This window comes from Panthera leo, chromosome E2 (genome assembly GCF_018350215.1).
Source record: "Panthera leo isolate Ple1 chromosome E2, P.leo_Ple1_pat1.1, whole genome shotgun sequence".
Lineage (NCBI taxonomy): Eukaryota > Metazoa > Chordata > Mammalia > Carnivora > Felidae > Panthera > Panthera leo.
Window position 1 is genome coordinate 15,483,183 of NC_056693.1, and position 21,261 is coordinate 15,504,443.

The 21,261-nt window shown below is 54.6% G+C and overlaps 2 protein-coding genes across 6 annotated transcripts; one reads left to right on the forward strand and one right to left on the reverse strand.

The window, feature by feature from the left end:
• The first annotated feature begins 3,802 nt into the window (after positions 1-3,802).
• RASGRP4 (RAS guanyl releasing protein 4) lies at positions 3,803-16,273 on the forward strand. Of its 5 annotated transcripts, none has more exons than XM_042918491.1 (17): positions 3,803-3,974; positions 4,717-4,824; positions 6,489-6,673; positions 7,087-7,192; positions 7,307-7,369; positions 7,931-8,062; positions 8,161-8,314; positions 9,489-9,662; positions 10,947-11,063; positions 11,850-12,125; positions 13,251-13,331; positions 13,410-13,514; positions 13,627-13,745; positions 13,856-14,000; positions 14,785-14,821; positions 14,926-15,060; positions 15,179-15,525. In XM_042918491.1, the coding sequence occupies exons 3-17, from the start codon at positions 6,592-6,594 to the stop codon at positions 15,397-15,399; spliced, it is 1,947 nt and encodes a 648-aa protein (XP_042774425.1). In that variant the 5' UTR covers positions 3,803-3,974; positions 4,717-4,824; positions 6,489-6,591; the 3' UTR covers positions 15,400-15,525. The 5 variants fall into 5 exon arrangements, with proteins under 5 accessions (XP_042774425.1, XP_042774421.1, XP_042774422.1 ...); XM_042918488.1 differs by lacking the exon at positions 4,717-4,824 and adding an exon at positions 16,021-16,273 and having other exon boundaries at positions 3,806-3,974; positions 15,179-15,291; XM_042918490.1 differs by lacking the exon at positions 4,717-4,824 and adding an exon at positions 16,021-16,273 and having other exon boundaries at positions 3,806-3,974; positions 8,203-8,314; positions 15,179-15,291.
• Positions 16,274-17,333: 1,060 nt separating this feature from the next.
• Positions 17,334-20,934, reverse strand: FAM98C (family with sequence similarity 98 member C). Its single transcript, XM_042918493.1, has 8 exons — positions 19,907-20,934; positions 19,645-19,793; positions 19,431-19,565; positions 18,815-19,020; positions 18,498-18,575; positions 18,290-18,406; positions 17,777-17,944; positions 17,334-17,665 (listed from the first exon to the last, which is right to left on the reverse strand). The coding sequence occupies exons 1-8, from the start codon at positions 19,969-19,971 to the stop codon at positions 17,522-17,524; spliced, it is 1,062 nt and encodes a 353-aa protein (XP_042774427.1). The 5' UTR covers positions 19,972-20,934; the 3' UTR covers positions 17,334-17,521.
• Positions 20,935-21,261: the final 327 nt, after the last annotated feature.

Below are 21,261 nucleotides of genomic sequence, written 5' to 3' on the forward strand. Positions count from 1 at the left end.
CAAGTTCTAACCTCCCTCCCCAGGGGCAGCCTGAGCCGCCGAGGGCCACTAGCTGGGCCATCCCTTCATGCAGCTGAGCTCCCTGGGCTTTGTAAATAGGGGAGACTTGGGGTAACCAGCTCTTTCTTGCTTCTGGCCCACCAGGGCCTGGAGGGGGCACCGGCTCCTCCCGGTCCCCACAGGCTCCGGGGAGCTCGGGCGGAGGGGCTCTGCAGCTCCCTAAAACAGGCAGCTGTGGGGCCTGGAGCCCCAGTGCAGGACATCATACCCACCTGGGCCTCCTGTCAGTCACGCACCTTTGTGGCGCTGGGCTTCAGTTTCCTCATCTGTCACTTGGGCGAATTTGGAATAGTTCCCACAACCGGGGGTCATGGGGAAGATCCCATGAGGAAACCTTTTAGGAAAAAAAAAGGGGGGGGGAACCTTTTAGAGCCTATGACATAGTAACTTACTGATACAGGTAACTTATTGATAATACTAAAATTATTGTTAACATGTAATGGTATCTAGTAAGTTCTACAAAACAATACCTTGGGGGCGCCTGGGTGGCTCAGTCAGTTGAGCGTCCGACTTTAGCTCAGGTCATGATTTCGTGGTTTGTGAGTTCGAGCCCCACGTCGGGCTCTGTGCTGACAGCTCAGAGCCTGGAGCCTGCTTCGGATTCTGTGTCTCCCTCTCTCTCTCTGCCCCTCCCCAGCTCACATTCTATCTCTGTCTCTCTCTCTCTCTCTCTCAAAAATAAATATTTCAAAAAAATACCTTACAGCTCAAATTACACATAAAATGTTAATGTGTATATGTTGTTATGTGTTAAATAGTTAAATATTGAAATGTTAATATCATCGTCATATATAGCACATAAGTTTGTACCATATTCTTGAATTACATGATGCATAATTACATAATTATATATTTGGGCTAATGTAATTACACAGTCCGATATAATTATATGCTTATTATACATACATGGTATGTTAAATATTAAGCTTTTCCTTAGAATTGTATGTATAACAAAATTATTCTGTGTCATTGTGCATTATATCATAAGATATTAATAGTGTTTCTTTTTTTTTTTTTTGTCAGTCATCATGCTGTGTTTTAAGACCTACCCATGCAGCTCTACGGACACCTGTTCTGTGGCTGTGGGGGCTTTGCAGAGCTCCCTGGAGACTGTCCTCAACTTCCAATCTTGCCAGACCAATAGGGTGACTCACCGTTGTTTTAATTTGCACTTCCTTGGTCAGTTACCAAGAATTTCTAGCATCTTCTCAGGTGCCTGTCAGAGTTGGGTTTGCTCACACTTGCTCACACTCTTGGCCCATTTTTCTATCAGAGCCGCTGTGTCTCTTGCTGATTTGCAGCTGCGACTTTCACATTCTAAAGATTAATTTCCCGTTGATTTTTTTTTTATTTCTTTAATGTTTATTTATATTTGAATTTTTTTTTTTTAGTGTTTGTTTATTTTTGAGAGAGAGACAGAGATAGAGTGCGAGCAGGGGAGGGGCCGAGAGACAGGGAGACACAGAATCAGAAGCAGGCTCCAGGCTCCGAGCTGTCAGCACAGAGCCCAATGAGGGGCTGGATGCGGGGCTCGAAACCCAGGAACTGTGAGATCGTGACCTGAGCCTGAAGTCAGTCACTTAACCGACTGAGCCTCCCAGGTGCCCCAATGTTTATTTATATTTAAGACAGAGAGAGAGAGAGAACACATGCACGTGAGTGAGGTAGGGGCAGAGACAGAGAGAGACAGAGGGTCTGAAGCAGGCTCTGAGCTGTCAGTAAAGAGCCTGACACACGGCTTGAACTCACAAACTGTGAAATCATGATCCAAGCCGACACCAGACACCTAACCCACTGAGCCACCCAGGTGCCCCTCCCCTTGATTTTAGACATTCTGAATACGTTGTCCCACTCTGCCGTCTTATCGGATATTTGTCCCATGGTGCCTTCATTAAGAGAAATCATTATTTGGATGTTATCAAATGCATCCTTTTTCTGCCTTATGAGTTTTTGTGGTTTGCTTCAGAAGTCTTTTCCTTTGTGGTTGATGGTGTTATTGTTGGTTTTAACCATCCCTGCAGGTCTTGAGAGTTGCGCTACTGCGGTGGGGGGCGGGGGGGGGGGGAGGGAGGGGCTTTACTGATCTCCCTCCCTGAGACTTCTGGGGGAGGGGGAGGGGTGTGGAGACACCACAAGCTAGACTCCGCCAACAGCGGTACATCACCTCGCAGATACTAGGGAGATGGGCTGACAGACAGCACATCATGGACGGCAGTGCTTGAGACTTGGGGGGGGGGGGTGGTAAAGAGGTAGGGAGAGGAAGAGAGAGAGAGGGCCTGAGAGCATACGGTATATCACGTAATGGAAAAGCTAAACAGAATGAGCTCTGTGCTTGTCTAAATGTTCTGGCATGAAAAAAAAAAAGTCCATGGTGACTTCTTTTAGTGAAAAAAAGAAAGGAGTAAAAATATACTTCTAAGAGAACTTTGGTTGAATTGACTAACATCCTAGGTTTGGCAGAAGCATATTAATTACTCTGACCCATTTATTCCACTCCTGGGTATCTACCTACAGAACTGCACCCTTTAACGTTCAGCAAAAGACAGGTGCTAGAATGTTCGCAGTAGCCTGAGTCACAATAGCCCCAAGCCAGAAGCCTCTCAGCTGTCCATTACGGGGAAATTGATCAATACATCATGGAATAGTCACACAAAGGAAGACTATACGATAACAAAAAGGAATAAACTACAACCAGGTATAACATGAAAGCATCACAAAAGCAGGACTAAATAAAAGAAGTCAGACACAATAAATCATTCCATTTATCAACAGCTTGAAACTAGGCAAAACTATCCTGCTAGAAATTAGGCTACTGGTAAGTTTCAGGAGGTAGGCGCTGGGTTGGGGCTTATGCAGGGGGCTCGTGCAGGTTGGGAATGTTCTGTTTCTTGACTTCGTGACTGTCACGTAGACACATTCAGCTTATCACAATTCATCACCCTACACACGTATGATCTGCGCTTTTTTTTTGTACGTCAACTTAAAAATATGTCAAGCATGACACACTTAGGTAAAAGAAAAAAAACATACTCGAAAGAAGAGTCTGTTTCTAGGAGCACGTATTTATGTACCTCAACAAATGCATAGCTCACAGAGCAGATGTCCCCCAGCAGTATGTGCTACGGGTCCCCTGCCTAAGAGGGACAGTGAGACGGGGAAGGGGCTCCCCAGAGGGTTTACCTCCATCTATAATGTTTTTCACAATAAAATAACAGTCTTTAAGTTTATGTCGTGATTAAATTAGTTGATTTTTTAAAGCCCCTGTAACATTGTGTGGTATACAGTAGGCGCTGCCTCAGGGTTTGTCACAATAAAGGTAATAAAAATGTTTTCTGGGACACAAATGGTCTCATTAAAACTAAAATCAGGAATAAAAAACATAAGAAATACACGAAGTACCGTGTCTTGTGACTTTCCACTCACACCTTTGTGTATTACATACGTGAACATGTCCTTGTAGAAATAGACTTCTGAGTACGTGTTTTCGCATAAATGTGTCATATTAGGCGTACTTAAAGAAAAAACAAAAGAACCGTTCTCATTGAAGTACGACAGCGACAGAACAGACCAGTGAGGGAACAGAGAATCTCGGGTCTCGAGACAGAAAAGATGGGGGAGATAGAGAGCCCGCTGGCCGCCTGGGGGTGGGGGCTGGCAGCACCGGAAACCTCAGCCTGAAGGGATCCCCGTGTGGGGGGAGGGGGGACCTTTGGTCTCTCCCCAGCCTCTTCCTTCCCCCTGGCCTGGGGCTGGGTGGGGAGGGGAAGTTCCTCTTTCCTTCCCAAGCACCAGAGGAGGCCCCAGCTCCCAAGGGGCTAAGAAGCTGGAGCACTGGGGAGGAGGAAGAACTGAGCCAGACTTTGGCAAGACCCCCTCCCCCCACCAGGAAGCATGAACAGGAAAGACAGCAAGAGGTGAGAGGACCCTCCCCAGGAAGACTGGGAGCACCCTAAGCGCGCCTCGGGCTGCGCGGGAAGGCCGGGGAGTACTAAGGCGGCTGGTAGGGTGTTGGGCTCCTTCAGCGACAGGAGCAGGGGCAGGGGGCACCAGGCGAAAGATGCTGCAGGGAGTCCAGAGCCGCTGGGCCAGGACTGTTTGTATGAGACTGTTTGTCTTGTCCTCGCTGTCTCTGGAGTTTGAGCTGCTCTGTAGCCTCTGCTACCCCGCCCCCACTCATCCCTGCTCCCTAGATTGGCTGTCTCTGTCCTCCCTGGGGTCCTCCTCGCTCCCCATCACAGTCGCTCCCTCGCTGCCCCCTGCCCCTGGACTGGAAACTCCAGGCTCCCGCAGGGCCCTGCCCCGGGGGAGGGGAGTGTGACGCAGGGCATGGCGGCTCCCCTGCTTCTTAAACCACTCCTGGCTGCTCCAGACGCTCCAGAGAGCAGCCGGTCCACAGGTAAGGGCCCAGCAGCTTCTGGAATGGGCATCTTGTCACCTGGGCAAGCTTGCTTTCCTGTCCTCACAGGGGTGATGGTGGCTGGGTCCCTAGCCTGGGTAGCTCCTCCGGCCTCCTCTGGCATGGCTCTGATGGGTAAAGGGGTCCCCTCCCTATAATAGCCAGCAGTTTACTGGTGGAGACCTGGCTACCTCATTTCCTGTCTGTGTGACCTTAGGTAAGTCACTTAACTGCTCTGTGCCCTGGTTTCTTCCTCCCAGAAGTCCTCAGTGAGACAGTCTGACTAGTGGTTCTCAAGCCCGAGTGTGCATCAGAACCCCCTGGAGGGCTTGTAAAACACATTGCTGGGCGCCTGGCTGACACAGTCGGTGGGTCATGTGCCTCTTGATATCGGGATTGCGAATTCGCGCCTCATGTTGGGTATAGATATTACTTAAAAATAAAAAAATCATTAAAAAAATTTTGTGTGTGTGAGAGAGACAGAGAGCGCTCACAGAGCGTGTGCGGGGGAGGGGCAGAGAGAGAAGGAGACACAGAATCTGAAGCAGGCTCCGGGCTCTGAGCTGTCAGCACAGAGCCCGACATGGGGCTCGAACTCACTGACCCGTGAGATCATGACCTGAGCCCAAGTCGGACACTTAACCGACTGAGCCACCCAGGCGCCCCCAAAATAAAAAGAAAAAGAAAAAGAAAAAAATAAAAAATAAAATAAATAAAAAATAAAAATAAAAAGTATTCAGAACTCAGTCGATACCAGCTAACCACAGTCAATACTGATTCCCTGAACCCTTATGATGCCCCTGGGACACGGCACTGCCTTCGTTAGGAGAGTCTCTGATTTCACCCCACGCCCCAGGCCTGGCTTCTGGTTTGCCCCATCACTTTCTCTCTATCTCAAGTTCAACTTTCCCATCTCTGGCCACTTAACAGCCTGAGTGAACTAAGTCCTTTATTTAGCACTTCTGAAGAGCAAGGCATTGAATGTTCATAATAAATTCCTTGGGAAGGTCTCAGGACGACTCTCCTTTTTCATATGGGGAAACCGAAGCCCAGAGAAATGAAGTGACCAGCACAAAGTCACACAGCCAACATAAGTGTCTCTAATCCCATTTTGTGAGAGCCAAGGCCGTGCCACCCTGAATTCTGCTGCCTCCTTCCTCCACCACCCCTGACTCTCCATTACCCTCTTTCCCCAACTGGAACACGAGCCTCAGGGAGGCACAAGGCAGAGCGAGGGTTATTTTTAAACTTTCTTTGAAGCTGCCTCAGCCCCAGGGACCCTGCCCAGCTCTGAAGAGCCCTGGTGAGGCCACTTTGCCCCTGTATCTTCTCTCCAAACCCAGGGACCCAGGCTGGTGGCTAAGACTCAGGTCCCACCAAGATACTGTCTTGGGGGAGGGGTGTGTCACCTCAGTGGGGGCTCCAGCTGGGAGAGGGATGACAGATGGGATCTCAGGGTCTGCTGCTTTCCCGAGGGCTGGGGGAGGGAGCGGGCAGTGCTTTAGAGCAAAGGGCAATTGGGAAGAGTCTCCCTGAAGGCAGAACCTGGGGAGGACAGGAATGATTCTGGGGGGGTCTTTTCCCATGATTCTCTGGGAGGTCAAGAGTCGTCCCAGGGGTCGGCCAACAGGAAGTCTCTCCAAAATGCCTTGGGACTGTATAGTTAAGGGGAATTGGAGCCAATGCCTGGAGGAAGGAGTTCTTATGATTCCCTGTAGGGTCTGTAGTAATCCTGGGGGTCTTCTCCCATGATTTCCTGGGGGTTCAGGGTGGTCTTGAGAGTCTTTTCTCCCGATTCCCTGAGGGGGGCAGGAGTAATCCTTTGAGTTTACCTGTAAGAGAGGGCTCCCATTATCTGGAATACTGCAGGGGTTTTCTCCCATGAGTCCATGGTAGGTCAGGAGGCTTCGTCTGGGGCTTTGCCTTTGGGAAGCTTCTCCCATAATGCCTCGGGTCTTGGGGGTCAAGAAGAATTCTGAGGGTCGGCCCAAAGGAAGGGGTTCCCATGATTCCCTGGGGGGTGTGCCCACAGGAAGTCCCACCAGGAATGCCCAGCAAAGACAGGGGGGCGGGGCCGGCCCCGACAGGCCCGGCGCCACAAGACGTGCCCCAGCCCCCGGGAAATCAGCAAGGTCATGGCTTCCATGGCTCTGGGCATGCTGAATGAGGGCGGCTGCAGCGAAGATGAGCTGCTGGAGAAATGTATTCAGTCCTTCGGTGAGTGTCCCCAGCCTCCCTGGCCCTCAGGTGGTAAAGCACCCACCTCTCTGTAGGCCTCAGTTTGGGGGGGGCGGGAGTATAAAATGGGAGCAAGGGTGTGCGGAGTGAATCTCAAGCACTACATTAGGGATGAGAGAAACACGTGCGTTTCTTTTTCCCGAGATGTGGAGGAGGAGGAGGTCTGATGCTATTTCCATCCACACCATGACTTGCCAGGTACTGTGCTGGTCTACGCACAGCGCAGACCAGGAAACTGAGACACCCTAAGGAGGCTAAGTGGCTTGCCCTAGTTCATGCAGGGAGTCACCGGTAGAGCCGGAGTCGGAACCAGCTAGTCCAACTGGCTGTGGAGACTCTGCAGTCTTTGGCCCAGGAGCCATTTTGACAGAGTCCCCTCCTCCCGCCCCCAGACTCAGCTGGCAGCCTGCGCCGTGGGGACCACGTTCTCAACATGGTACTGGCCATGCACAGCTGGGTGCTGCCTTCCGCCCACCTCGCTGCCCGCCTGCTGACCTTATATCCTCCCAGGGCCATGAGCAGCGGGTGGAGGGCGGAGGGCAGAGACGGGCGGGTCTGGAAGATGGGGGCAGGGTGAGCAGGCAGGTTGGCAGAGCCTTGACCGGAACTCAAGTACCAGGAAGCCACAGGGGACACACAGGAGCTGAGGCGGCTGCAGATCTGCCACCTGGTCAGGTAGGGTGGGGTCAAGAACGCTACTCCCATGACCCGGGGTCCCCACCGGCCTCTTTCCCCCCAAAACACACCTCCCGGGGATTCTCCAGCCCAATCCCCCACAGATCCAAGCCCTGCTCCCCCAAATACCGCTTCTGAGACAGCCCCGCTTTGGTTCCTAAGACCCTCCCAGTTCTGCCCCTTAGAACCCTCACTTCTTAGAGACCTCTAGCTCTGATGCCCCAAACCCCCACCTCTCGCATACCCCGGCCTAGCTTTTAACACCCCCTCACCTTGTTCTCCCCAAATGTCACTCCTCAGAGGTCCCTGGCTTAGTTCCTGAGACCCCTCCACTATCCTGCTTCCTAGCAATTCCACCTCCAAGAGATCCCCCCAATTTATCTTCCACTGATCCCCCAGCCTGTGTTAAGAGGCCCCCTGTCCCACTTCTAGAGACAGCCCTAGGCTGGGGCCTCTCCAAACCCTGACCTTCCAGAGACCCCTGGCCCGAGATTCCTCAGCCCAAGAGACCTCCTTTAGAGACCTTGCCCACCCCCACCCCTGTCTGTAACCTACCCACAGGTACTGGCTGACCCAACACCCAGAGACAGTGCATCAAGAGCCTCAGCTAGAAGAGGTTATCGGGCGCTTCTGGGCCACTGTGGAGCAGGAGGGCAACTCTGCCCAGAGGAGCCTGGGAGACTCCTCCACCCTGTGAGTCAGCCCTCCCCACCCCGTTCGGCTGCCTCTCTCCTCACCCTCACGTCCTCCACCCCGCACCCATCCAGTACCCTGCCCCTCTTTGCCCCCAGCCTGAGCCCCGGGGGCCCTGGCCCCCCGCCCCCTCTGAGCAGCCCAGGCCTCGGCAAAAAGCGCAAAGTGTCCTTGCTCTTCGACCACCTGGAGACGGAGGAGCTGGCTCAGCATCTCACTTACCTGGAGTTTCGCTCCTTCCAGGCTATCACGGTGAGGACGCCCTCCCCGAGCTGGGGAGGACTAGGAGTGGGGGAGCCTCCAAGAGTCAGAGGGCCCGGGCATGGGCTTTGGGCAGGGATCTCAGACTCTCAAGATGGGTGCCAGAAGGTTCAGTAAAAGGAGTTAAGCTGACTGAGGACAGAACCCCTGGGTTCAAATCCAGCAGCCCCTCCTTATCTGTGTAACTTTGAATTCGTTTCTCAGCCTCTCTGGGACTCACGTGTCTCATTTGTAAGATGGCGGTCCCCATACCTCAGTAGATGGTCAGGAGAATTCAATTAAAATGTCCGCTTAAAAATGCTTGTCACACTACCTGGCACAGTAGTAAGTAAGTGCTCAGAATATTTTATTAATTATTAATGTATTCGGGAGGCATTGAAGTTCACTGTGCTTCAGTTCCATTATCTATAAAAAGGGGGATTTCACAGTTCCTGCCTCGTAGGATCAGTGCCCGGTCCAGAGTGAATGCTATCTGGTAGAACCATTTGAAATTGTCGTATTTTGCCATGTTTTACCTACCCAAATGATCACTTCATGTGCTTCAACCTCTATATAAGTATACTTATGGTATATATAAGTGCGTGCGTGTATGTGTGTGTGTGTGTGTGTGTGTGTGTAAGTATTAGCTATTGCCATCGCCACTTCAAGGGAAGGTCACCACCAGTTCCTTCATCTGGAAATATCCTGACTGTTCACACACACACATGTGCAGTACATGTGGGCATGGAATGTTGACCCCTTGAGCAGAACGAATAGAAATCGCTTTTGTGTCTCTTTGCCATTCTTCCTTTTGCTGACGGCATACCAGCCAGGTATACAGGTAGGGGCAATAGACTGGGTTCCCACCCCGACTCTCGCCTGTGCGACCCTGGGCAAGTTATCTTCTCTGTGCCTTGACAGTCTCATCTCTAAAATGTGAATAATATATTCACGGTATTCACTTCGTAGAGTTGATGTGAGGATTAAATGAGTTAATATAACAAAGGACTGAGAACAGTGCCTGACTTTATTTAAATATTTCTCTTCAGAGGGAGAGGGCCACGGTGACGTCAAGGACATGTGACAGCCAGACTAGGGCCTCAGAGGTCACGACTGCTAGGGGGATGGGCGTGTGAGGGCAAGGCCGCGGCACCCCTGCCCACCCTGATGCCCACCTCACCCCCAGCCCCAGGATCTGCGGGGCTACGTTTTGCAGGGCTCCGTGCGGGGCTGCCCGGCCCTGGAGGGATCCGTAGGCCTCAGCAACAGCGTGTCCCGCTGGGTGCAGGTCATGGTGCTGAGCCGTCCCGGGCCGGCACAGCGCGCGCAGGTGCTGGAGAAGTTCATCCAAGTGGCACAGGTGAGGCCCGCCCCCAGGGACTGAGAGAACCGCCACCCGCAGTTCTCAGACCCCACCCCCCAACCCCCCTCGCATTCCTGCTGCCCGGCCCTCGGCCACAGCTGACCCGCGCGAGTGGTGACGTCATCCACATCCTGGCCCCGCCTCCTCGCGTCACGCCCACCCTGACTCCGCCCCCGAGGCCCCAGTCCCGAGGTTCTAAACCCGGACTGTGCGCTTCTTTCCTGGCCTGGATAGCGCCACGTCGAACCCGCCCCGGCACTCCCTTCCTTGGTCCTAGACGTAGCTGTTGACGATGCTCCCCCCCCTTGCCCAAGCCCCATGCCCGAATATTCTGCCTACGGGGCAGTGAAAGCGTCTCTTCCATGCCCCCACGTTTGCGTCACCCTCACCTCGGTCTCTAGGCCCCAGCCGTCCCTTCGGCTGCATACTTCCCTCCCCATCACGTCAGGTCTGTCCTTGGCCCAGCCCCACTGTGTCACAACCCCTCTCTTCCCCTTCCCTAAATAGATACCTTCTCTCCTTTCTGGAGAAAAGGGAAGCCTCCTGCCCCCACCGTGGCCACGCCCCCTTGCGTACTTCCTCGCAGACCACGCCCTTCCTCTCGCGTCTTCCAACGCACTGCTTCGCCTGTCTGCCTGACCGCCTGTCCGGCCCCTAAGACCTGGAGGTTCTAGTGTCTGCCCCTGGCCTCCTCCGGCTGAGTGTCTTCCACTCCTCCCTGGCTCCCCCCCCCCCCCCCCCCCCCGCCCTCCTCCCCACAGCGACCTCTGCCCTGCAAACTTGAAAAAGAGGAGGATGAGACAGTTGCCCCTGATGCCCGGCTGACCCCACACTTGTCTCTCATGTCCTTCTGACCCTTCCATTTCACTCTGGCCCCATTCACCTCTGCCCGGTTCCTAACTCCTGCCCAGAGCCCAGGCCGTCTTGTCTCCCTGCCTGACCCCCAGGTGCCCAGCACCCTGACATCTGTCTGAATCCCCCACACCTGTCTAGTCCCCAAACCTGTCCAACTCCTCACACTTGCCTGACTACCCCCCTCCCGCCACACTGTTCTCTGAACTCACATCACCTGCTCGACCCCCCCCCCCCCGTTAATGCCCATATATGCCCATATACCTGCTTGCGGCCCACCCCTGCCTGACACATCTAACCTGATGCCCACACTGGTCCATACCCACACACGCCTGACACCCCAGCTCAACCTGGATGCTGTCACGTGAAACCCCATTTTGCCTATCCTCCATGTGACCCCACAATCTCAGCATCACCCTTCCTTCCTAGAGGCTCCACGAGCTCCAGAATTTCAACACACTGATGGCGGTCACGGGGGGCCTGTGTCACAGTGCCATCTCCAGACTCAAGGACTCCCACGCTCATCTGAGCCCTGACAGCACCAAGGTGAACCCCCACTCTTCTCCCAGGGTTCCAGCGGCCAGTTATCCTGAACCACCCCGCACTTTCTCCCAATCCCCTCCATCCACCTAGGGGCCCTGGAGCCACCTGGAGACCTTGCTCCTCCAAATCCGACAGACCCCCAGGCTCTGTCCTCTGCCTGTCTTCCTCCCTCCTCCACCATGCGTGCATCATGCTGACCCCTCTCTACTCCGTGTTTCCGGTCCTGAGCAGGACTGGAGGGAGACACGCAGAGAACCTGCAGTCCAGGCGGGGAGTGAAATGATGCCCCTAAGGACACCAAATTTAGGCCACCCACGGGAGGAGCATGGGTTAGGCGTGTCCTGGGAAGTGCACGGGGAGAGTGAGGTACTCTTGAGTCCAGCGTATGGCTGAAGTCAGGATCTGGCAGGAAATTAGACTGGAGATGCCCAGGGTGGGGGATCCTGTTGAGACCTGCGAGCTGAACTAAGGTGTCTGGGCTTTATCCAGATGGCAATGGGGAGTTGGGAAGGTTTGGTAATGATGACAGCACGCACGATCAGATTTCGGTTTTGGAAAAAAATCACTAGCCTGGGGAATGGGGGATACCGAGCTTTCTGAAATGGGGACCCAAAAGGAAAAGCAGTTTGGGGGAGGAGGTTGCTGAGGCCAATGGGGGACGGGAGGGGGCTCGGGGAGCTGTCCAAAATGCCATTGGACCCCTGGGAGTCTGGAACTCATGCGGGTGGCTAAGGGAGCAGAAATGGCCTCCCCCATAACCTCCCCCCCCCATACGCCCCTCCCCCACAGGCCCTGCTAGAACTGTCTGAGCTCCTCGCTGCCCACAACAACTACGCCCGTTACCGCCGCACCTGGGCTGACTGCACGGGCTTCCGGCTGCCGGTACTGGGCGTGCACCTCAAAGATCTGGTGTCCCTGCATGAGGCACAGCCCGACAGGTTGCCAGACGGCCGCCTGCACCTCCCCAAACTCAACAACCTCTACCTGCGGCTGCAGGAGCTGGCAGCCCTCCAGAGGCAGCACCCGCCCTGCAGTGCCAATGAGGACCTGCTGCATCTGCTCACGGTGAGCCGCCCCGCCCCACCCCTGCCCAGGCTGGGCGCCCCTAGACTGCGCCTGGAGGGTGCAGGGGTTTACAGTCCTGGGCGCGAGAGCATCTGCACCCTTGTGGCACCCATTCTGCAGATTGGGAAACTGAGGTCCACAAGGTGAAGTCACTTGCCTACTGTCCCACAGCAGTAAAACCTGCATTTGAACCCAAGCAGCTCAGCCTCAGAACCCGTGTGTTAACCTGTTAACCACCATACTACATCCTGAGATTGAGGGTGTGCGATTCTAGCTACGTTCTATTTATATAACATAAATAACAACATATATATCCTCCCCCCTCCTTGCCAAGGAGCTACAAATTGAGAGAGACTGGGATTCTGAAGGCCATGAGGTCTAAGACTGATTTGCAGACCCAAGACAGGACCACCAGCTACATAATTTGCAGGGCCGGCGCAAAATGAAAATGTGGGGCTCCTTGTTCAAAATTCTGAAGAATTTCAAGACGATGACAGCAGGGCATTAAATGAAATGGGGGCCCTTCAAAGTATGGGGCCTGCCTGTGAAGCTGGCCTTGCCCTGAGATGAGTGGGGCCCAAGGCCCTATGCTTTATTGATTCTAGAAGGCTATCAAGCCCAAATATTTATTGAGCACCTGCTGTGAGCCAGACACTACTTTAGGCACTTAGGCTCACAGCAGTGAGCAAGTCAGAAAAAACAAAACAAAATGAAAACAACAACAACAACAACAACAACAACAACAACAACAAAAACCTCCTGCTGTTCTTGTGGGGCTGACTTCCCGGTAGGGGAGAGACAGCCAATAAAACAAAGTAAGTGAGTAAATCATATGGTCTTTCGGAGGATAAGTACCATAGAGAAGGCCAAAGTAGGAACCAGCAAGGAAAGTGACAGGGGTTTACAATTTTAAAAAGGACCAAAAAAGGCCTCAGTGAGAAGATGGCATTTCTGGACTAGGGAACAGGGGTGTGGAGACTGAATGGTGGCTCGGTGGGAGAGAGGACCCTAGGAGTCCCCAGAGAAGAGGGGCTCGGGAGGAGGATGAGAGTGGGGATCCGGGCAGGGTGCAGGCCGAGGGCAGAGGCTGGAGAGGAGGGTCTGTAATGCCCTGCCCACCCGCAGCTTTCCCTGGATCTCTTCTACACGGAGGACGAGATCTATGAGCTTTCTTACGCCCGGGAGCCCCGCTGCCCCAAGAGTCTGGTGAGAACTGACCCCTGACCCCTGGCCCCGGCCCCAGCCCATGCACTGACTAACTGTGCCCCTCTGTCCCTGCCCCAGCCACCCTCCCCCTTCAAAGCGCCCCTGGTGGTGGAGTGGGCCCCTGGCGTGACACCCAAGCCTGACAGGGTCACCCTGGGTCAGCACGTGGAGCAGCTGGTGGAGGTGAGGAGGGGCCAGGAGGGAAGGTATCTGTACAGTCCCGACGCAGAGGACGAGATCTAAGACTGAGGATCATGATTTGGCCTTACTCTGCCCTCCCCATGCTCCTCTGAAGTCTGTGTTCAAGAATTATGACCCTGAAGGCCGAGGAACCATCTCTCAGGAGGACTTTGAGCGATTCTCAGGCAACTTCCCCTTCGCCTGCCATGGGCTTCACCCACCGCCCCGCCCGGGGTAAGCACTCCCGACCTCTGGGTCCCCCAAAGATGAGGATGCTGGGGTTGCCGGGACTCCCGAGTCTGGGAGAAGGGGGCCAGTCATGCTGAGGTGGTCTGTGCCCCTAGGAATGGCTCCTTCACCCGAGAAGAGCTGACGGCGTACCTGCTCCGGGCCAGCGCCATCTGCTCCAAGCTGGGCCTGGCCTTCCTGCACACCTTCCATGAAGTCACCTTCCGCAAGCCCACCTTCTGTGACAGCTGCAGTGGCTTCGTGAGCACCCTGCCCCTCTATCATCACCCCTAGTGCCCATCCCCCCTGAAGAGTCCCAAGTCCTAACTCCTTAAGTCCTGGACTCAAAAGGCCAGCCCTGCCCTGGAGGGCTCACAGTCCCCAAGTCCCAGATGATCCCCAAGTTCCAGAAAAGCCCCCAGGCTCGAATAATCCCCACATCCCGTGTAAACTGGATATACCCAAAGTCTGGATAATGCCCAAATCCCAGATGATCTCCATCCTGGATCACTGCCAAACCATGGGTATCCAAAACTGTAGATTATCTCCAAACAGAATCAATTTCCAAGTCTTTAGGATCCAGATTAATTCAGACCCTGGATAACTTTCAAATTGAAGGTATCCTCAAATTCTGGATAATGGACAGATCTCTCAATCTCCAAACCAAAACGAATTCACATACCTTGGATTACTTTTCCAAACCTATTTTTCATTCACTAAATATTTAGTGAGTACCTCCTGTGTGTCAGTCAGTTCTAGACTTGAGGGCTGGGGAGGGGGGCTCAAGCAGGCAACAGGAAACCCAATCCCTGCCCATAGAATGTACATTTCATTCATTCCAGATTTTACTTAATTCTAATATCCTAGATGACTCCCTAGACTTGCAGTAACCTCCAAATCCCTTTAATCCCCAGATCCCCCCTTAAGCCCCTAGCCTGGAGAATTTCCCAAACCACATGGTCTCCATGCTTCCAGAGACCAACCCCACCCCCATCCACAGCCCTCTCCCCTCGCCTAGGTAACCAGTTCTGCTTTCTCTTACCAGCTCTGGGGCGTCACCAAGCAAGGCTACCGCTGTCGGGGTGAGTGAGGCATCAGTGGTGGGGAGGGGATCCAGCACCTACAGGCTGGGTGGCTGGGGGGCCCAGGCTGGGCCTCTGGCCGCTAACTGCTGACCCTGCCTCAGACTGTGGGCTGTGCTGCCACAAACACTGCAGAGACCGTGTGAAGGTGGAGTGTAAGAAAAGGCCAGGGGCCAAGGGCGATGTGAGCCCCCCTGGAGCCCCTGGCCCACCCACACCAGCTCCCCACGCCAGCTGTGGTAAGACCCAGGGTGTGGCAGTCCTGGGAAGGGGGCCTGGTGGATGGGGATTAACTTCAAGGTCACAAGGCCCTTCCCGTCGCAACCACGCCACCCACGCCCGTCACCCCACAAACAGGCACAGAGGACAATCTCTCCTACACACTATCCCTGGAGCCGGAGACGGGGCACTATCTGCGCCATGCTTGGACTCAGACAGAGCCCCCGCACCCTTCCTGGGAACCACAGACGGTGAGGAGGGACTGCCCCCCTACCGCCAGCTGGATACAGGGGAGACCAGGCCATTTGGTTGGGGGAACCAAGGCAGATTTGGAAAAGCATAGCAAAGCAAAAAGGTGAAAGAGTCCTCCCCTGCTTGGGTAGGAGAGTATAGATACTGGCTAATTTCTAATGTTGAGGGAAAAATAAAAATTTCAGTCTGGTGGGGTGGGAAGAGGGGCTAGCCACTAGTAGAACAGAAAAAGAATTCTGAGGGGGCACCCGGGTGGCTCAGTCGGTTAAGCATCCGACTTCAGCTCAGGGTCGTGATCTCACAGCTTGTGAGCTCGGGTCCCACGTCAGGCTCTGTGCTAACAGCTTAGAGCCTGGAGTCTGCTTCGGATTCTGTGTCTCCCTCTCTCTCTCTGCCCCTCTCCGCTCATGTTCTGTCTCTGTCTCCAAAATAAATAAACATTTAAAAAAAAGAAAAAGAAAAAGAATTTTGAGGAGAAAAAAGAAAAGGACAAAGATAAGGCCGAATTCACCAGGAGCTATAATTTATGTCAGTGGAATAAATTTTACTCTTCAAAGGTACAGACCTTCAGATTGAGTTAAAAAAAAAAAAAAAAAAAAAAAAGGCCAGAACATCCCTGGCGATGTTCATCCATCCACTAAACAGAAGTCTGGGTGAGGCTCCACCCCTCGCAGTTTCTCCTAGACACCATACACTCCCCGCATCACCCAATGTCTTCCTCCTTCCAGGTGCCCCTCGAACGACGGCCCTGCCCACCCAGCCCTCCACGCTGAATTCCTAGACCCTGCTTGGGTCTGACCTCTCTCACCTCCCCCACAGTCAGTCTCAAGTCCTATTCTTCGGCCTCCAGCAGGACCCCCAAAGGCGTCACCTCCTTCGCATCCACACTGCCTTCAGCGAAGAGTTTGTCATTTCTTACTCCAAAAGTTTCTTCTTTTGCATCAGAGTGCCTACAACCTGTATTCTGTTTTCCTGCACTTAGCATCTGTGTGGTTTCATGGTGGATATGTTTAGACCTAAGTATCATCTCACCGAGTCCTTATATCTCCATTTTACAGATGAGGAAACTGAGGCCCAGGGAGGTTAAGCTGCTCTCTAAGGTGGCAGAGCTCCTAAGTGTTGGAGGCAGGACTCAAACCCTGGCCTTCTGTCTGCCTCTAAAACGGAAGCTCCTTACCAATATGCTACACTGACAGCATGGGTCAGGATGGGAGGGGATAGGCTGGGCAGAGTTCCTAACTCTGGGGCTCCAGAGACAGGAGAGAAGGCTGGAGTAGAGATGGAACAGGGAGCCTGTGAACACCTGAGTCCCTCCTCTGCTCAGAGCCCTTCCACGCCTCGGTCTCACTCGGGGAAAGCCAGAGTCCTCACTGTGGCCCACCTCCCACAATCGATTTGTCACCTCTCTGACCTTACCTACCACCACCCACCCCCTTACTCATCCTGCTTCAGCTACACTGAACCCTATGGTCCCTGAACGTGCCAAAAATACTCCTACCTCAGGGCCTTTGCAGTGGCAGTTCCCTCTGCCTGGAGTGCTCTTCCAGAGGCCTCCATGGCTCCCTCTTTGGGACTTAGCTCAAATGTCACCTTCTCAGTGAGGCTCCTCTGACCATACTCGAAGTTGCAATCCACCCCCAGTCCTGCTCCTGTTTTCCTGCTTTGTTTTTTCCCCAAAGTCCTTTACCCATCTGACAAACAATACTTTTTTACCTATTTATCTTGTTGAATGTCTGCTCCTCGTCACCAGAAATGTCAGCTCCAGGACAGCAGGGGTTTTTATAATCTATACTTTTCGCTACTGTATTCCTGGTGCCTAGAATGGGGCTGGCACATGGTGGGCACCTGAGAACTGTTCGTCCAATGCCGGCATGTCTCCTTCCCTATGCCCATAGGAAGGGAAAGATGTGTTGCTAAAGAGCAAAGGACTATGAGGGTCAGAGCAACAGGGACCTGTTGAAACCCAGTGGACATAGACACCCCTACCCCTTCTCAAACCTGAGCACCCCTGGCCTGACCCCACAGAGACAGGTCCTACAGCTGTCATAAATTAAATTTATTTTCTAGAGAACGTGGTCCTTGCTGTTGAGTGGTGGATGGGGGAAGGACATCTGGAAACTTAGGAACAGAGGATGTGGGGCCTGGGAGCCAGATGCCAAGATAAACTCTCAAAATGACTCCGCGAGGATTGGCAGAGAGGATCCCCCCCACTCAACCACCAGTTCCCCTTTACTTCTTCTTCTTCTTGCGACCCCAGCTCTGGCGGCCTGCCTTCCGCCCACCTCCGTCCTCTCTTCTGCTCTGCCAGCTGGGCATGGGAGCCTCCAGCTCATTTGGACGGCCCCCTCGGTCTGGCACGTTGCCCATAAGCACCTGAGAGTTGATCAGATTTGAGGTTCAGGGAAGAAAGATGAACACGGAGACCAGAGAGCCAAGTGTGAAGGCCAAGGATGCTGGGGCCCTTCCCTACCCCCAGGTGCCCACCTTGTTGATGGCACAGCAGGTCCCTCGGCGGGCAGCCTTGCTGGTGGCTGGGACAAGACGAGACAGGTCCGCTCGGGCAGCCAGGACATGCGCGATGGAGACATCTGATTCTGGGCTCAGAGCCTCCCGAATTGGGATCAGCACTACCTTCATGGCTTCTCCTTGGGCCTGGGGAGGGGGGCATGGAAAAGGTGCCCAAGAGCCCTCCCCAGGTGGCATCTGCCATCTTGGAAGCATCTCTTTCTCCACTTAGGGTCTCACCCCCCACATCTCTAAACAAGAGTTATGTATAGTTCCAAAGACACTCCCAGCTCAAAGCTGGGAATTCTAGAATGTCCTGGGCCTCTAGATTTTAGAATGCCCTGGAGGCCCTGCCATTCTAGAGCCCCAAACCTTACAAGAATCTAAAAACCTGGTATAAGGAAATATTCCTGGCCTTCGTTCCTCCTCCCAGTACTGGTGGCCCACACAACCGGTCCTCCCTGCTCCTGCCAAGGTCCTCTATGCCCACACCTCTGCCCGATCGCTCCAGTGGAAGGCAGATGTTGTGAGGTCCAGGCGCTTGAGGAGAAGGCAGCGGCGACAGCAGTACTGATCTCTCAGCCTTTGGCACAGAGACTCCAATGCCTCCTGGGAAAAAGGCCTCAGTCATGCCAGGGGTCCCCCTGACTCTCATCTCTGGGTGAGGACGCTGTTGGCATACAGCCACACACAGTCTTACCCATCTGGGTGCGTCCAGCGGGTTGCTGAGGAGGGGCTGCAGGAATCCTGGGGGCAGGGAAGGCAGCAGCTCAGAGATCTGACGGGAGAAGGAGGAGTCTGAGGTTGACGAGGCAGAAACCAGATGTACTTTCCGTGCATTCCAGTTCCCCATGGTCCTGAAGACCCAGGCGTCGGAATCAAGAATGGTGGTCACTGCTCTAGAAAAATATCCCCGTGGCTGGGGCACTCCTGCCAGAACCGCTTTTGGAGAAAGGACTCCCCCTACCACAAGGAAAGTGGGGTGGCCCCGGTGCGGAAGGGACTCCAGCTCTCTACCTTGTCATGCAACTCCCACAGCAGCCGGCTGGCAGCGGTCCCAGGCGTAGGTCTGGGCAGCCCCAGAGCTTGGAAGGTAAGGACCAGTTCCTGAACCACGTCATCTCCCTCCTCTGCCCCTTCCCCACAGGGCGGTGCGGGGCTGGAATCCAGCCGCGGGTACAGACGGAGGAGGCGGGCAGCCTGGAGTTCTGAACAGAGAAAGCCTAAAAGAAGGAAAAAGGAGCGGTGCAATCAAGGAGAGCTGCCACCCGACCCACCGACCCACCGGGGTCAGAAAGTTCCATCTGCTTCTCGCCTTCTAGTTCTCCGCACCTAGAACCCCGGCTCTACCTCCAGGATAAGCTCCACCCACTTCGAGACCCTGTCCCCCGCTCGCACTTCGAACCCGGCCCACATCGGAAACACCTGGCCCGCAACAGCAAACCCAACCCACTCAAACATCAGGCCTTTCTCGTCAAAATTCTAACCCCACCACCTCCAACCCTCCGGTTCCGCCTCAATTCTGACTACGCCCCCTTAGGGGAACCCTGGCTCCACCCCAAGGTGCTGAGCCCGCCCCTCTAGAGGCTGTAGCCTCGCCCACTTCCGCATCCTGGGCCAGCCCCCGGCTCACGCAGCAGGCGCAGGCACGCGCCGCGCTCCCGCAGCGCGGCCGCGCAGTCTCCGCCGCAGAGCGCGCGGTCCGGGCAATGCAACTCCCGCAGCAGGTCGGCCAACTGTCGCAGGAATGCCTCCTCTGCGCCGGGGCCTGCAGGAGGCGAGACACGTCAGGGCGCGGCGGCGACCTCCGCGGCCCCACCCCTCCGGGCTGCCCGCTCCACACGTACCGTCGCCGGCCCTCAGCACCTCCGCGCTCTCCTCCCGCTCCCGCTCCAGGGCGCCCAGAGTGGCCAGCTCCGCCGCCAGCCGCGCGCACAGCGCCCTGAAGTCTGGACACGAGGTGCCCAGCGACGTCGCCCCCGAGAAACCCTCATACCTGTGGCGGGGCCGAGGCAGCGGGAGGGGGCTGGAGAGGTCAGTAGGAATTTCTGAGGGCAAACCTGTCCCCTCCTGTGCCCCTAGCCACCACCTCCCCCCCGTTCCCCTTACCCTAAGGCTTGCAGGTCCCGGGCCACAGCGACCCACTCCCGCGCTTCCGCCTCCGCCCCCTCCATGAAAGCTTGCCTGTTCTCCAGGCGCGCGCCCCCTGCCGGCCGGAGGGAGGCCCCGCCCCAGGAGCGGCGTGCGCGCCCGGCGCCCTGCTGCGGCTCCGTCCAATCGGCCCCTAAGGGCCTTCGGCGTTCCGATTGGTGCAGGAGGCAGTAGGGCCCGCCCCCAGGCCTGCCGGCGCGGAGACCTAGAGCGCCGCCCTTCGGGTAACTCAGTCAGGACCGTGGAATCCCCCAGCTCTGTGAATCCCGCGCGTGCGTTCAGGATCCCAGCTGTCGCGACAGGCCAGCGGGTGTCGCTATTGCTGCAGCTTAGAAACTTCGGTTGCCTTTTTCTCATCCTCCCTCAGATGCCCTCTGCTCTTGAAGCACCCTAGACCAAGTGTTGTCCTCCCAGCTCCGCTCCAAATGCAGAAACTTGTTTCCACCATTCCACCCCCTCACACACGCACCCCCAACAGAGCGAGGCCCTCCTTCTCATCGATCACGATGCGGGAGTTGGGCCCTCACCCCTCTGGCTCCCTAGGCCTTGGAAAGGGAGCAGGTGCAATATCCCGTCGTGATTAAGAGATTGCACCCTGGGTTAGGATTAGGGTTTGAGTCCACTACTCACCACCTGTGTCTCCCTGCCAAATTGCTTCCTAGCTCTACAAGGATAAAACTAGTCGTGAGAATGAGTCCTGTACGTACATGTTTAGTAGACATACCGGGGTACTCAGTAACTAACAACATATATTGAATATTTTGTGTGTGCTACTAAAGCATCTCAGATCCGTTTTAGGGAGGAGAAACATGAGGTTCAGAGAGGATACGGCCGAGAGAATGTGTGGTGGTGCCAGGACTCAAACTAGACCTGATCCTGGAGTCCTTGCTTTTAATCACTTAACCTAGGACTGCTGTTAGGACCGCTACTGTTTTTGTCGCTGTTGTTAAAATCATGACCTAATCCTGCATGCTCCTGCCTACCCCAAGGCTGGGTACTTGGGACCATTTGTTGACTTTAACAAGACATTAAAGATTGCTCAAGTTGGAACCTTGGAATCACAGCCTTGATTCCTTTCCTTTTTTTTGTAAACTCTTTAAGTTGGTGGATTCTGTCTTCAAAATAGATCCGTTATCTTGCCCACTTCTCCCTGCCTCCACTGTTCTCACGCAGATCTTGGTGCCAGTCTCCCCCTGGGCCATCACAGCAGCCGCCTCTCCATCTCCCTCCCACCCACTCCCAGTGTCTTCCCCGCAGGCGGCCAGGGGGAACGTGTAAACACCTGAGTCAGGTCACATCCCTCCCATGCTTGG

Bases quoted from the DNA above. Each gene is read 5' to 3' on its own strand.
- RASGRP4 (XM_042918487.1), top strand. From the start codon at position 3,952: ATGAACAGGAAAGACAGCAAGAG. The intron at 3,975-6,488 runs GTGAGAGGACCC...GTGTGCCCACAG, and splicing joins AACAGGAAAGACAGCAAGAG to GAAGTCCCACCAGGAATGCC. The intron at 7,370-7,930 runs GTAGGGTGGGGT...ACCTACCCACAG, and splicing joins CAGATCTGCCACCTGGTCAG to GTACTGGCTGACCCAACACC.
- FAM98C (XM_042918493.1), bottom strand. From the start codon at position 19,971: ATGGAGGGGGCGGAGGCGGAAGCGCGGGAGTGGGTCGCTGTGGCCCGG. The intron at 18,576-18,814 runs GTAGAGAGCTGG...TTCTCCCGTCAG, and splicing joins TGTGGGAGTTGCATGACAAG to ATCTCTGAGCTGCTGCCTTC. The intron at 17,945-18,289 runs GTGTGGGCATAG...CCCCCTCCCCAG, and splicing joins ACTGGAGCGATCGGGCAGAG to GCCCAAGGAGAAGCCATGAA.